Raw genomic sequence first — 13,945 nt, forward strand, 5'->3', positions numbered from 1 at the left:
AGTAAAGGAAAACAAACAAAGTACGCCTCCAATGAACTTGAATTGCTGCCGTGCTGAGAGGTAACCGGCAGATTCAATTTAATTATAAGTTCCGGGGCTGTAATGGGGTGTGTGAGGCTGTAACGGGGCATGTTGCAGGAGGGTTTCTGTAATGGGAGGACCACAGGCCCCCCTGCCCTCTCCTCCAGACACTCTCCTGGCCCTGCTGCCCACCCACTTTCCCTCCTGGCTGCATGGCTGGGCCGAATGGGGCTTTGTCTGGCCCGCCATGTGCTCCCCACCAGCCATGGCTCCTAACGTGGCCCAAGCGAGGATGCCCTGGAGGACAGTCCCTACTCTGGAGATGTTAGGGGTCGGGGCAGATCAGGCTGGGAGAACTCACCCCAGTGAAGGTGTTCAGCCGTCTGGATGGACAAGGCCCGCCCTGAGCCTGTGAACCAGGCAGCTATGACTGTGTCTTTGGGGGGGGACAAGGACACACCATCACCTGGCCTCTCTCCTGCTCTGCTTTTCCACCCAGAAAGCAGAGGTGGCATCCCCTGGTCCACTGGATCCTAGCCAAGCCCCTTCCACCCTAAGGTTCTTAAAACCCTATATCCCCCACCCCCAAGACACTTTCCTTCTCTCTGCCCTCGTCCCCCAGTGCACAGATGAGAGCAGGCATCTCCCACCTTGTTCAGTGGGACGGGGGTCTCAAGGGCATAGTCTGGGTGTTCCTGCCTGACTCCAGGGGTAAATTCTTCCATCATTATGTGGCCCTTGTCCAGTTTTATTTAGGGCATAAGTGGTTAGCAAGCACCTCACTAAATAGCAGCTGTGCCCCTGCTGTCCGCATACCCAGAGGGGCTGACTTCCTCACCCCGGGCCCTGCCTCTCCCAGCAGGTGAATCTACCTCCTCCATCCCTCGGGAATTGGGCTTTCAGGAGTCTTGTGCCCTCAGGGCTTCCCAACCAACTGGCAGCAAAGCCCAGGACCCCTTGGCCAGCACCCTCCAGGGGGAGCCTCTTCCCACCAGAGTCTCTGGGTCCCCTGTGCCATGCACGGCACTCAGCCTGTGTCCTGGCAGAAGGGAGTGGCAGGCCTGGGCTCTGCAGCCACAGGGGCCTAGGTTTCAGTCCTGCAGCCTCCGCACCCCAGCAGGCAACTTTGGGAAAGTTGCTCAATTCCCTGACCTCACCTGGACGGTGGGGCTGATAACCCGCATGGTGGCTACTCTGTGCTGAGATTAGCCTCACAAGCTGATCTGGTGTTCACAGCCTCTCACTAGGGGATGGGGGCGGCACGTGGAGGCAGGGTGGGACTTTGCCTGCCTCCTAGTTGCCCTCAGCCTTTGTCCTTTTGGGACTCTTGGTCCTACAGTCCCAAAATAGGAAAAAAAGGATGGCCTGGCCTCCCTGCCGTGGTTGGCAGGGACAGGGCACTCTGCTGCAGAGCACAATCCCCCACAGCAGAGATGTCTCTAGCCCTCTCCCAGAGAAATTCTAAAACCCCCAGACCTGTGGCCTTCAGCAGCCCAGGGTTCTCATAGCAAGAGTCACCAATGACCAGCCAGGAAGGTGGGAATGGCCTTCCCCATCCCGCCGCTCTGTCACATCTTCCAGCCAGCAAGCAACCGCAGAGATTAAACATCTTAAATCAGAGGTGGGCTCAGGAATGCTCGTACATGACACAGAATTCTTCAATCCCCCTCATTAAAACCACCCACCCACTTTGCAAAGGGATTGCACTAGAAGTCCAAAGAATCTGGTTTATAATTAGTTTCACTAACCTGCTGTGTGACCCTGAGGAAGTTATTTAAGCTTTTGGATTCTCATTCCCTCCTTGTCAGATAGGAGTGATAACAGTACTTACCTTACAGTGCTTTGGTGAGGATTAAAGATAACGGGTGCCCAGTGCTTAGATGGGAGACTTAACACACACAAGCAACTGGCACACAGCACCTCTCACCGTGATGGTAAATCAAGTGAACTTGGCCCCTGTGAGCAAGCAGACAGGGGCAGGGACTGCATCCAGCCAGGGGGGCAGCCAGCATCCCCACTTCAGTGTATGGAGGGCTGAGGTGAGCTCTGCCGACCTGGGCTCATACTGAAAGCCAAGTGCCTCAGAGGAGGGCACATCCTGACTCAGCTCGTGGGCCAGTGGGAACTCCAGGCAGTTCGTCAGTTGGGAGAAAGACCCGAAGTAGCATCTGAGGGTAGGGGAGCAGCCAGCCCTCCCAGGAAATGAAGATGACAAGAGCCAGGAAGGCCTCAGGGGGCCAGCCCAATGGGCTGAGACTCAGGATGGGCAAAGCATTGAAATTCACAGAGAATGGAGACAAAGCGTGCCCAGGGAGGAGGAGTCAAAGGTGTTCTGAGCCTCACTATTTGCCAGTTATCAGACTCTGGGCAAATTCCTTCTCCCTCTGAAATGCCAGCTTTTAGCAAATAACAAGGGTGCAACACCTATTTTCATACGGTTGTTGTGAGGGTGAAGCCAGAGGAAGTTAAATGCCTGCTCCTGCTCAGCTGCTCAGCAGATGTCTTCTGTCCTTTTCCCACCCAAGGCATATGGACATAGGCCAGTGGAGTGGAGACTGGGAAAGCCTAAAGATTGATGACCACATGGGCACACAGGTTTGCTGCAGGCACCAGCGATCCGGGGCCAATAGCAACATGACAATTATAGACCCCACAGCTGGTGGCAAGGAACTGCTAATAATACTTCCTGCCTTGGCCACACAGGGGGGAGGGCTGCACCAGCACAGCTGAGCAAGGCAGAGGCTGCAAAGGGCTGCCCAGCATCAGCCATTGCTCTTGCCCTACAAAGCTGCCAGGTGCAGGTCAGCAGAGCCCCCAGGGAGCCCTGCTCCCTGCAGGAGCTGGTGAGGATGGGCTGGGGTGACAAAAACTTAGATGTATCATAAGTGATTATCAACTCTTCCTAAAAGATGATAACCCAACATTAGCTTTTTATGGAATTTATTATTTTAAAAACATGATTTAAGGCCACAGCTGTTTCAGATTTTTCTTATAAGGATTTAATTGGTATGTAATAGCATAGATAATTAAACACAAATCAATAGTTTAAAACAACTAATTGATACTTAATATGAATGGAGGGAAAACTTAGTTCTAATATAATTAACTCAGATTAAATAAGCAATGAAATAGCAATTATGTCTTTACAACAGTGTGAAGTTTATAGTTCTTTAATAAACTTAGAATTAGCAAGCAACAAGATCCAAAAATTATAAAACAGGTATTATTGGACTATTAAACATTTATTACTTGTCCTACAAGGCCAGAGCCAGGTGCTAGTCAGGATTAATATACTAGATAGCTTTGCTACTCCACCCTTCAGGCCTCTTTCCCATAGAGTTGATCAGAAAACTGTGATCTTTGCATGATTTATGGACTTCATTATTACCTGGGATGTGAGTAATTATGCTGGAAACAGGAGGAGGCAGAACCGTTGCAGAAAGCAAGAGTTTAGCAGAATCAGAGTGAGAGCTTTTCAAGCGGGAGACTCTAGCATTCTGCAATCAGCAAGGCATCGATGGGCACCAGGGCTATTGATGGCAATTGGTGGACAATGGCCTGCAAGAGAGGCCATCAGGATAGCCCCCCGACAAGGATAAAACCTGGGACAATCTCCACCTTCAAGCCCTTTGCAAGGGCGTCTCTTGCTGTCCCATAGCCTGCTGCTCTCTCCTCCCTGGACTCTGCCATCCACATGGCAATGACCCACGTGCTGCCTCAGAACACTTTCTTTACTAAACTGGTGTTTGTCCTTGACCTTTAAGAATATGCCTGTGGGTTACGTTTAAATCTTTTATCCAGTGAGAATCAATTTTTGTTAATGGTGAAAGGTGAGGGTCCAGTTTCAGTCTTCTACAAGTCGCCAGCCAATTCATCCAGTACCATTTGTTGAATAGGGAATCTTTCAAAGATCAGATGTTGGTAAGTGGCTGGGTTCATCTCTTGGTTCTCTATTCTATTCCATACATCTACTTCTTTATTTTTGTGCCAGTACCATACTGTTTTGATCACTATAGATTTATAGTATAGTCTGAGGTCTGGTAGCATGATTCCTCCTGATTTGTTTTTATTTCTGAGTAATGTCTTGGCTATTGGAGGTTTTTTTCTGATTCCATATAAAATGAAGTACTTTTTTTTCCAGATCTTTAAAGTATGACACTGGTGCTTTTAATAGGAATTGCATTAAATCTGTATATTGCTTTGGGTAGTATGGACATTTTAACAATGTTGATTCTTCCCAGCCATGAACATGGTACGTTTTTCCATTTGTTAACATCTTCAGCTATTTCTTTTCTCAGAGTTTCATAGTACTCTTTATAGAGATCTTTCATGTCCTTTGTTAGGTAAATTCCCAAATATTTCATCTTCTTTGGCACTACTGTAAAAGGAATCGAGTCCTCAACTATTTTTGTGGCTGACTATCATGAGCTCATCATGTGGGGACGCTTGCTCGTAGTGCCTGGCACTTAGCACCTCTCAGGAGAATTTGTAGATTGACTTTACGCTGGCCACAGTTGCTGGAGGTGCCAGCAAAAATGTACACATTCTAAGAGATGTTACCTATATATTACTTTTCAATAGTACCAATGAGTAGTACGACATTTGCTCTAAAGATGACATTAATCCAATGAATAGGAACGTCACCACGGCGTCACCACAGGACAGGCAGGACAGTCGAAGAAAATGGCAAAAGCACAGCTGTCATTGAAGGAGGCCAGACTGTCTGGAAGTGGCATTCGAAGTTCTCCTCTTGGAATTGCAGGCATCAAACGTGACTTGTTTGCTCCTTTCTTTAACCGTGTGCACACTTTCTGCCCCCTCCCCCATATCAATGCATCGATGGTTGTGGGACCCATGCTGTGGGAGCCCCATAGATTCCCACTGTGCTTCCCCAGAACTCTGAGGTCAGCACAGCTGGTTGCAATGTATCCTCCAGACTGCAACTCCTGCTCACATTGTTATCTGGGTCCTCTTCACTTGGAAACCTCATGCCCAACACGAGAGGCCCCAAAATGCACCGTTGTCATGCTGTGGCCTGATCAGCTCCTCTGTGACCACCCTTCCTGACAAGGCATCACCCTTCCTCCAGTCCACCCACCTTTGCCCCTTCCTCTGCCCCCTCCCCGGGTCATTTAGCCCCCTTGTCTCTTCCTAGCATGACATTTTCTCTCTTACAGTCCAGAGGCCAAGTCAAGATGCTGGCAGGGTCGTTTCCTTTGAGAGCTGCGAGGCCAGGGTCTGCTCCAGGCCTCCCTCCTTGGTCGTAAGAGGGGGTCCTCGCATTCTTCGCCATTCTCCCTGCCTGTGTCTGCAGTTTCCCTTTCCTATAAGGACATCAGACACGATTAAGGCCCATCCTGATGACCTCATTTTAATGGGATCACCTCTGCAAAGTCTTTTTTTTTTTTTTTTGCAATTTTTTTTTTTTGGCCAAGGCTGGGTTTGAACCTGTCACCTCCGGCATATGGGGCCAGTGCTCCGTTGAGCCACAGGCGCTGCCTGCCAAGTCTTATCTCTGAACAAGGACACAGTCTGGGGTACTGAAGTCTGGACTTCAACATCCAAACAGGGATGGTGGAGAGGGCGTCATCCCACCGTGACCCTGTGCTACCCAGAGTGTCCATCAGGGGTCTTCACTCTCTGGCCCATCCTCACCATCAATCAGCATCTGTGAACCTGGGGTCCCCTACCTCGGCCTGAGCACTGTCACCAGCTAGGGCTTTTCCCTTGAATCGTCTCTAAGGGATTCTCTAAGCCTCAGTTTCTGAAACCAAAACAGAGGAGGTAATTTCTGCCTTGTCCACTTCCCAGAGGTACCGGCCATGCTCATGGAGTGCGGTAGAGAAATGACAGCTTCCCACAAAGTGAGCCAGTGTCATTGTGTCACTGTGTCGTCACTGTTACTAGTGGTAACCAAGGAAGCCCAAGGCTAGAAAAAGTCCCCTCATGCCTTCGGAGACGGAAGGAAACCCTTCCACTTAGAACACCACCTCTTTATACTCCTCCCAAGAAGAAATCCACCAACTTCCTCTAGCCCCTGTTCCAATGAATTACAACTCGCAGCTACTCTGTGGCCATCCTCACCTAACTTAAGCCCGCCTGTGTGTGTGTGTGCATGGTGGGGGGAACTGGTCAATGTCCAGTATTTTCTCGTCAGCCCTTTCATTAAGTCAGCAGACTTCTTCACACTTCCACGTGTCAGGTGTCAAGCTCAGGACTAGGGTCCAGAGAAGGAAAAGGCACATGTCTGACCTTTCTGTTGCTGGAGTCCAGAGGCCGGGAGTCCCAGGGTGCAAGCTCCCTTTTCCTGTTGGGACTCCCTAGCTCAGGCGGTGGTCCTCAGCCTTCACTCCCCTTGGGCAGTGCCCTCCACCACTGCATCGGTGACGTCCTGCACTTCTTTTTTTTTAATTAATATTAAATCATAGCTGTGTACATTAATGCGATCATGGGGCACCATACACTGGTTTTATAAACAGTTTGACACATTTTCATCACACTGGTTAACATAGCCTTCCTGACATTTTCTTAGTTTTTGTGTTAAGACATTTATATTCTACATTTACTAAGTTTCACATGTACCCTTGTAAGATGCACCGCAGGTGTAATCCCACCAATCACCCTCCCTCCGCTCATCCTCCCCCCTCCCCGCCCCTCCCTCTCGCCCTTCCCCATATTCTTAGGTTATAACTGGGTTATAGCTTTCATATGAAAGCCATAAATTGGTTTCATAGTAGGGCTGAGTACATTGGGTACTTTTTCTTCCATTCTTGACATACTTTACTAAGAAGAATATGTTCCAGCTCCATCCATGTAAACATGAAAGAAGTAAAATCTCCGTCTTTCCTTAAGGCTGCATAGTATTCCATGGTGTACATATACCACAATTTATTAATCCATTCGTGGATCGATGAGCACTTGGGCTTTTTCCATGACTTAGCAATGATGAATTGGACTGCAATAAACATTCTGGTACAGATATCTTTGTTATGATGTGATTTTTGGTCTTCTGGGTATATGCCTAGTAGAGGAATTATAGGATTGAATGGCAGATCTATTTTTAGATCTCTAAGTGTTCTCCAAACATCTTTCCAAAAGGAATGTATTACTTTGCATTCCCACCAGCAGTGTAGAAGTGTTCCCTTTTCTCCACATCCACTCCAACATCTCTGGTCTTGGGATTTTGTGATATGGGCTAATCTTACTGGACTTAGATAGTATCTCAAGGTAGTTTTGATTTGCATTTCTCTGATGATTAAGGATGATGAGCATTTTTTCATATGTCTGTAGGCCGTGCACCTGTCTTCTTCAGAGAAGTTTCTCTTCAAGTCTCTTGCCCAGCCTGCGATGGGATCACTTGTTCTTTTCTTGCTTATACATTTGAGTTCTCTGTGGATTTGACGTCCTGCACTTCTTTGCCGCAAGCTTTCCTTTTTTTTTTTTTTTTTTTCTGTGTTGCTTTTGAATGTTCTCTAGCAGGAGAAGGGGGGATGTGCTTAACTGCATGGACCACATTCAGACCACAAATGTCCCCTTCACATTTTTTTTTTTATTAAATCATAGCTGTGTACATCAATATGATCATGGGGCACCATACACTTGTTTCATAGAATAGGATAATGCCAGGAGGGCTATGTCAACTAATGAGATGAAAATGTGTCAAATATTCTATGAAACACAAGCTTTCCTTTTAAGCCAGGACTCCTTTTGTGTTAATGGTTTTCTATGGATGCCTTTGGGGGGTGTGAGTGATTCTGCTACTGATAGAGCCAAAGATGGCAGCCCCAGAGCCTGCTTGGAGAAGACTCGTGTCATCTGCTCCAAAATGAGCATCTGCGACCTGACTCTACCATCCATCTCTGTGCCACGTGACAACGAAGTTGACAGTCTGGTGGCCGGTCTATCTCAGCAAGAGAGAGACTCCTATTCTTCCTGTCACACCCCAGAACCCTGCCCTAACAGCCTCATTAGCTTTGGCTCATGGAGTTTCTTCCAGCTTCCTCCCATTCTCTCCGTAGTCCGTGACAATCCCCCACCTCCCCACCACTGCATCTAAATCTCCCAGCCCATGTCAGGCCCCACTGGCACACTTCCTCACATAGACCCAATGACCTTCAATTTAGTTCTGCAAATCTCTCCAAAGAACATCCCAAATCTTCAAGTCTGGAAAACCAGCTTTCATGTCTGCAAAACTCACTTTACTCATCCTCCAAACTGCCCATTCTTGCAGAAATACCAGTCACTTTTTCCTTCTAATCAGCAAAGACTTGGTCAGAGAACCCTCACACTTCATAAATTTCTGCAGTGTGCTTATTAGCGCCTTGTATTGTAGCTGCCTAAATAATTAAGACTAACCCATTCTTGTCAAATTAAATGAGCCAAATACATTGACAAATTGCCTTGTCCTCAATTTCTTTTATTAATCAGGATTTTTTAAAAACTTCTTTTCCTGCTCATTTGCAAAAATCAAACATGGTCAGTGAGACTCTTAGGATAACTGCGTGCGTACAATCTCTCCAGGGGTGCCCTAGTTCGTGACACAGGAGAGGTGGGGTTGGGGTGATAGGGATACCCAACATAGCCCTAGATAATCTAGATTCAACAGCTTGCTCACGCTCCCCAAATCTTTAGGAAATTGCTCCCCTTCCTTTTTGCCTGAGAGTGCAGGGACTGTCTAGCAGGCCAATTAGAACGTTGGCCCCTCCGCCTTCCTTACCCCATGTTCCCCTGAGCTCCCTCCTGGTCTCAGTAGGACCCTAAACTCTCTCTGCCATTAGGAGCCTCTGCTACTGTGCTTGTGAAGTCACTGGCAAATATAGGGCACACCCACACTCGTACCGTCCGGGCAGTGACCAGAGCGTGTGCATCTGTGACAGGCTGATTCGCACTGTGGGCGTCAACCTGGTGGGGTTTTCAGCCCCGTGTCCGTGGAGAGGCTGTTGTGTGTGGAAGCTCAGTGCCTCCTCACAGCTCATACCTCCCCTGGGCCCCTCCCGGCAGCCTGCATTCCTCCCTCTGAAAGCTGGTTGTTAGACAGAATCCACAAATATAGTAAGTAAACATCAAAGGGGCTTTGATCCACACGGCCCTCGACAGAGCAGAAGCCCCTGAAGAAAAGGCCAAGGCCTGGGATGGGGAAACTTAACATGTGGTTGGCTGAGCCTTCAGACACCAGCATGGAGGGGAAGGAAAAGTGAGTGCCTTTGGAAACGGACCCTCAGATCTGCTTCTCTGCTCTCCACTGATAGTCAATAGACCCCTTTAAAGAATCAGGAGATCAAAGCAAATGACCTTCCTGTGCCGTGGCACTCTGCCACTGGCTGCTACCCTTTATTTTGCTCTAAGGCAAGGGCCTCCAAGCTTGGCTCCTCTGTCTCTCTGGCCCCATGTTCCCTCTTATCCTGCTGCGCTGGTGAGTGGACCTGGGCTGCAGAAGGTGGACAGGAAGGCAGGAGGAAGGACCCATCACTCTGCCTGTCCTCTGATAGTCTGTACTGTGACTGGCTGGGCTCAGAGACATGCAGTGTCATGGGAGAAGTCACCATCCACCTAGTCAGGGGGACCCTCCTTCTCTGAGAAACTGAGGGAGGGAGCAGCCAGGTGAGGCCTGGGAGGAGCTACAGTCACATTCCCTCTTTAAGATATCACACCCCTTAATCAGAACCCAGTTGATGGCAGGTGTCACACTTGCATGACTCCTAAGCAAGGACATGGGGTAGAGAGATCAGAACAATCGTAGGAGTTCGCATAATGCTGCCGAGCCTCAGTTTTTCCGTCTGCAAAATGTGAATCACCACAGCCCATCTGCCTACCCATTTAGTGTGGAATTGCTTCAGAACCCATAAAGTAAAACTTGTCTTGTGTCCCAGATGTCCTCCAGTCCCACATTCACACACAATGGGCACTGATTTACACAATATTGTGCAAAAAAAAAAAAAAAAAATGTTAACCTCTTTCATTTGCTACCTGGAGTTGTTCTGTGTAGCTTTTCCAATTGGGCCAAAGCCCTGTGGAGTCTTCTCTCTTTGCTATCTCAACCCCTGTGTTCTGAGTCTACACCTCCTAGGTGCTTGGTGGTGCTAAATTGTTCCTCACTACAGAAAAGCAGAGGAGTCCCCAGATGTGAAATTCACCCTCTCCAAAATGAAGGGAGAGGCTTTCTGCCCACACATCAACTTCGTGTCATCCCCCAAACTCATCCAATCACTTCTTGGTTCTTCTGCGTCTCCCATTGTGTCTGGTTGCACCACTCCATCCTGACACCCCTGGCTAGACTCTGCGTCCATGCCACAGGTCCAGCCACAATCCCAAAGTGATCTGAACATGGTCTCCAAGCCTGGATATAAAATTCCCCAGTAATTCAGAGTAATAGTTAGGGGCATGAACTCTGGAGCCAGACTGCCTTGGTTTAAGATCCTAGCTCCACCACCTGTTTCATCTAAAACCACTTACTTAATAAGATGATAAAAATGGGGATAATAATGGTATATATCCCATAGGGTGGCATGAGAATAAGGTGAGGAATGATTGGCTTAAATTTTGCCTGAGGCCAGGCACTCTGAGAGGCTGAGGCAGATGGAATGCTTGAGCCCAGGAGTTTGAGACCAATCTGAGCAAGAGTGAGACCTCATCTCTACTAAAAACTAGAAAAATTAGCCAGGCATTGTGACGGGCACCTATAGTCCCAGCTACTGGGGAGACTGAGGCAAGAGGATTATTTGAGTCCAGGAATTTGAGGTTGCTTGGACTTACTATGATGCCACAGCACTCTACTCAGGGTGACAAAGACTCTGTCTCAAAAAAAAAAAAATTATACCCGGACTATAATTCCAGCAATATACGAGTGCTGCTCAAGTAAAGAAACAGTCTGTTTGTAAGAGCAACAAGCTCCACAGCCCCTACAGAGTGGCCTCAAGCCATCCCCAACTCACCCACCTGTGTTCTCTTCCAGAGCTGGGCCTCCAGAAGAGAGGATGCTGCCTGGTGCTGGGTTACATGGCCAAGGACAAGTTTCGGAGGATGAATGAAGGTCAGTGAGAACCTTCCCACCGTCTCAGGGGTCATCTGGAGGGGGGAAGTTATGCCCTAGAACCACAGTACAGGGGACCAGGAAAAAGAACCGGTGACATCTCAGAAGCCGGTTTGAATTCTTTACGCAGAAACGTGGGGAAGAGCGCGAGGGCTACAATGCGGGTGCTGACTCACAGGTGCTCTCCTTACGCCTCTTCCCTCCTTTCTTGGAGTCCCCTACGTCTCTGCCTCTCTATTCCCTCCTGTCTGTTCCCCACCCACTCACCAGCCCAATTAAATCTTCTTCCATTGTCTGTTCTAACCCAGGCCTCCCATCTTTCTCCTCCGTCATTCATATTCCCTGCGTGCCTGTGTGCAGCACTGCACAGCATACAGGAGACAGTGCTGAGGGGAAGGAGTATCTTCACCCTCAAAACAGGTGCATTTGGAAAATGTCCCTTCCGATTCCATAGACCCTGCCTCCCCCTCTCAATTATGGGCCACTCTGCCTTTCTTCTAGGGCTTGGGTGGGCCCCTGAAGGCTCGGGGAAGGTGTTGACATTGGCGTGGAGGCTGGAGTGTGGGAGGAGTGCTGTCTCCTGCTGGCCTGCTGTAATAGAGACCCAGCCCTCCCCATCCCCACCCATCTGTCTGTGCAGCTAATAACCCTTTCCATCAGATGCCACAGATTGTTTGTCAGAATTCAAAAGTAGACAAACAATGGCTAGGGATGCCATTTATTCATTAATGTCAGACAAATGAAGCCTTGGCTTCCCACCAGTCAAGCTTGCCAAAAGCCTCTCTCCCAAGGCCCAGGACCCCAGTCGTTTCGTTCCCATTCCAGGCGAGGAGGAGGCAGCTCCCCGCACCAGCTCTATCCCCGAGTCAGCACCGTAGTGTCAGCACTGCTCCCTGTGCTCCTAGGCTGACGCTCCTGCCCTTGACAAGACTGCTGGGCAGGAGCATCTAATTTGTGGGGACCGACCGTGTGCTCTGTCCCTGGTGTTGAATGCATGTGTTCTCTTGCATGCAAAGCTCATTAGAGAAGGTGAAACAAGCTTCATAGGGAGTAGGGAGCCAAAAGGTCGGAAGCTGGACAGGATTTGAAACGCCAGGCTCCATGAGTGACCCCAGATTTAGGTGAGTGAGGAGATGAGGGGATGGTAAGCAAGCTGAGCTGACGTGGGTGATGAGTTAGAAATCTCAACGGACGAAGCAGAGACAGGACAGGAGGAGGGTGAGGTGGTGGGCAGAGGAGAGAAACACAGGTGGGCCAGCTTTAGCTCTGGAAGACCAGAAGGCAGAGGCAAAGAAGAGGGATGGGCACGGGCCCCTCTGCTTCTTGCTCTAAGTGCCTCGTTACACACTTTTCTCTCTCTAAAGCTTATGTGCCCACACGGCAACATGTCTGCAGATGGAAGAAGCCATCATCAGTGAGCATGGGGAGCTGTTTTATGGCTTATAATTATCTCATACCAATACTCAAAATAATTATAACTCCTGCACATTAATAATTGAACTGAAATAGCAGCCATGACATAGATCAAGAGGCAGAAATCTCCATCCACACTACACAGTACACCTTGGTATAAATTGAACAATCGGTAAAATAGCAAAAAATAATTATTTTTCTCCTGGTTGCTAGAATTAGTGAGATATTAGAACAATTAGCTGCTTCTCCCATTAAAGATAAGGTGGTGATCATTATATTTCCAATTTAGGATAAATATAAAAGACCTACTTGTGCTGTATTAAAGCATATTTGTCCATTTAACGGCATCTAATAGGGCTCCTGTCACCCAGAAAAAAGGGCTTCCCTGCTTCATTTGTCTCCCTGCTGATTTGGAGTCCTTTTATTTTCTTCTCCTTCCACTCCCCCTCCTCACTATATTCCAAAAAATAACAGCTTGAGAAGGAGCAAGAGGAAAAATAATGAACAGGAGCTTTACCGATCTACGGTTTGTCATAAGTTAGAGTCATCCCAATTGGTGCTGTTAGACTACACAAAGCAATAAAAAGAAAATGCGATTCAAAGATCATTTAAGGAGGCATGTGATAGTCACCGGGAGGTTCTGTCTCCTTGGGAGTGCTTAACGGCTTCCGAATCTGCAGCATCGGCAGGAATGCAGGGCGTGGGAGTGTGTGCCGGGGTGTGTGGGAGTGTGGGGTGTTCCTTCTCTCCTGTTTGGACACATGTTCGAGGCCTCAAGTGGAGATACAAGCAAAATCAACAAAGGGCAAACAAGAAAAGAGGGAAGGACAGACATGGCATAAGAATATCAGATTTGATGTAAGCGTCTTCATGCCACTAAGTACACAGTGCTTTGAATAGGAACTGCTGGGGGAAGACTGCTCCTTTACGCATCAAACATTCATTAACTACCATAAAAATGATACAAATTTTTCATAATAAGTTCTAGGCAAAGCACTGGAGCTATAAAAAGTAAATAAGACACAGTCCCTGCCCACAAGGAGCTCATGTGAAAATACGCAGGCATGTTCCAGTGTGCGTGTCACCTCCACACGGGCACATCCAAGTGTGTGTGTCACCTCCATGCAGGCACATCCAAGTGTGCGTGTCACCTCCATGCAGGCACATCCGAGTGTGCGTGTCACCTCCACACGGGCACATCCGAGTGTGCGTGTCACCTCCATGCAGGCACATTCAAGTGTGCATGTCACCTCCACGCAGGCACGTTACAATATGCATGTCACCTCCACGCAGGCACATCCCCATGTGTGTGTCACCTCCACACAGACACGTTTGGGTGTGCGTGTCACCTCCATGCAGAGACTGCCTACATAGGTGTCCCTTCCCCCACCACACCCCCCATCGTGACACCAGTCTACTTATTTCTAGGCACTTAAGATTTGCGGTTGTTTATTAGACGGCTTCCTTGCCCCTCCCAGGCCT

The 13,945-nt window shown here is 48.5% G+C and overlaps 1 protein-coding gene across 2 annotated transcripts in view; it reads left to right on the top strand.

Annotated features, from left to right (window-relative positions):
* The window catches only part of KIRREL3 (kirre like nephrin family adhesion molecule 3), a 494,402-nt gene that overhangs the window by 379,440 nt on the left and 101,017 nt on the right, over window positions 1–13,945 (top strand). For both annotated transcript variants that reach the window (XM_053593181.1, XM_053593182.1), the window contains exon 3: window positions 10,973–11,050. In XM_053593181.1, coding sequence (XP_053449156.1) covers window positions 10,973–11,050 — 78 coding nt within the window. The remainder of the gene's footprint in view (window positions 1–10,972; window positions 11,051–13,945) is intronic.

The sequence above is a fragment of the Nycticebus coucang genome, chromosome 6 (genome assembly GCF_027406575.1).
Source record: "Nycticebus coucang isolate mNycCou1 chromosome 6, mNycCou1.pri, whole genome shotgun sequence".
Classification (NCBI taxonomy): domain Eukaryota; kingdom Metazoa; phylum Chordata; class Mammalia; order Primates; family Lorisidae; genus Nycticebus; species Nycticebus coucang.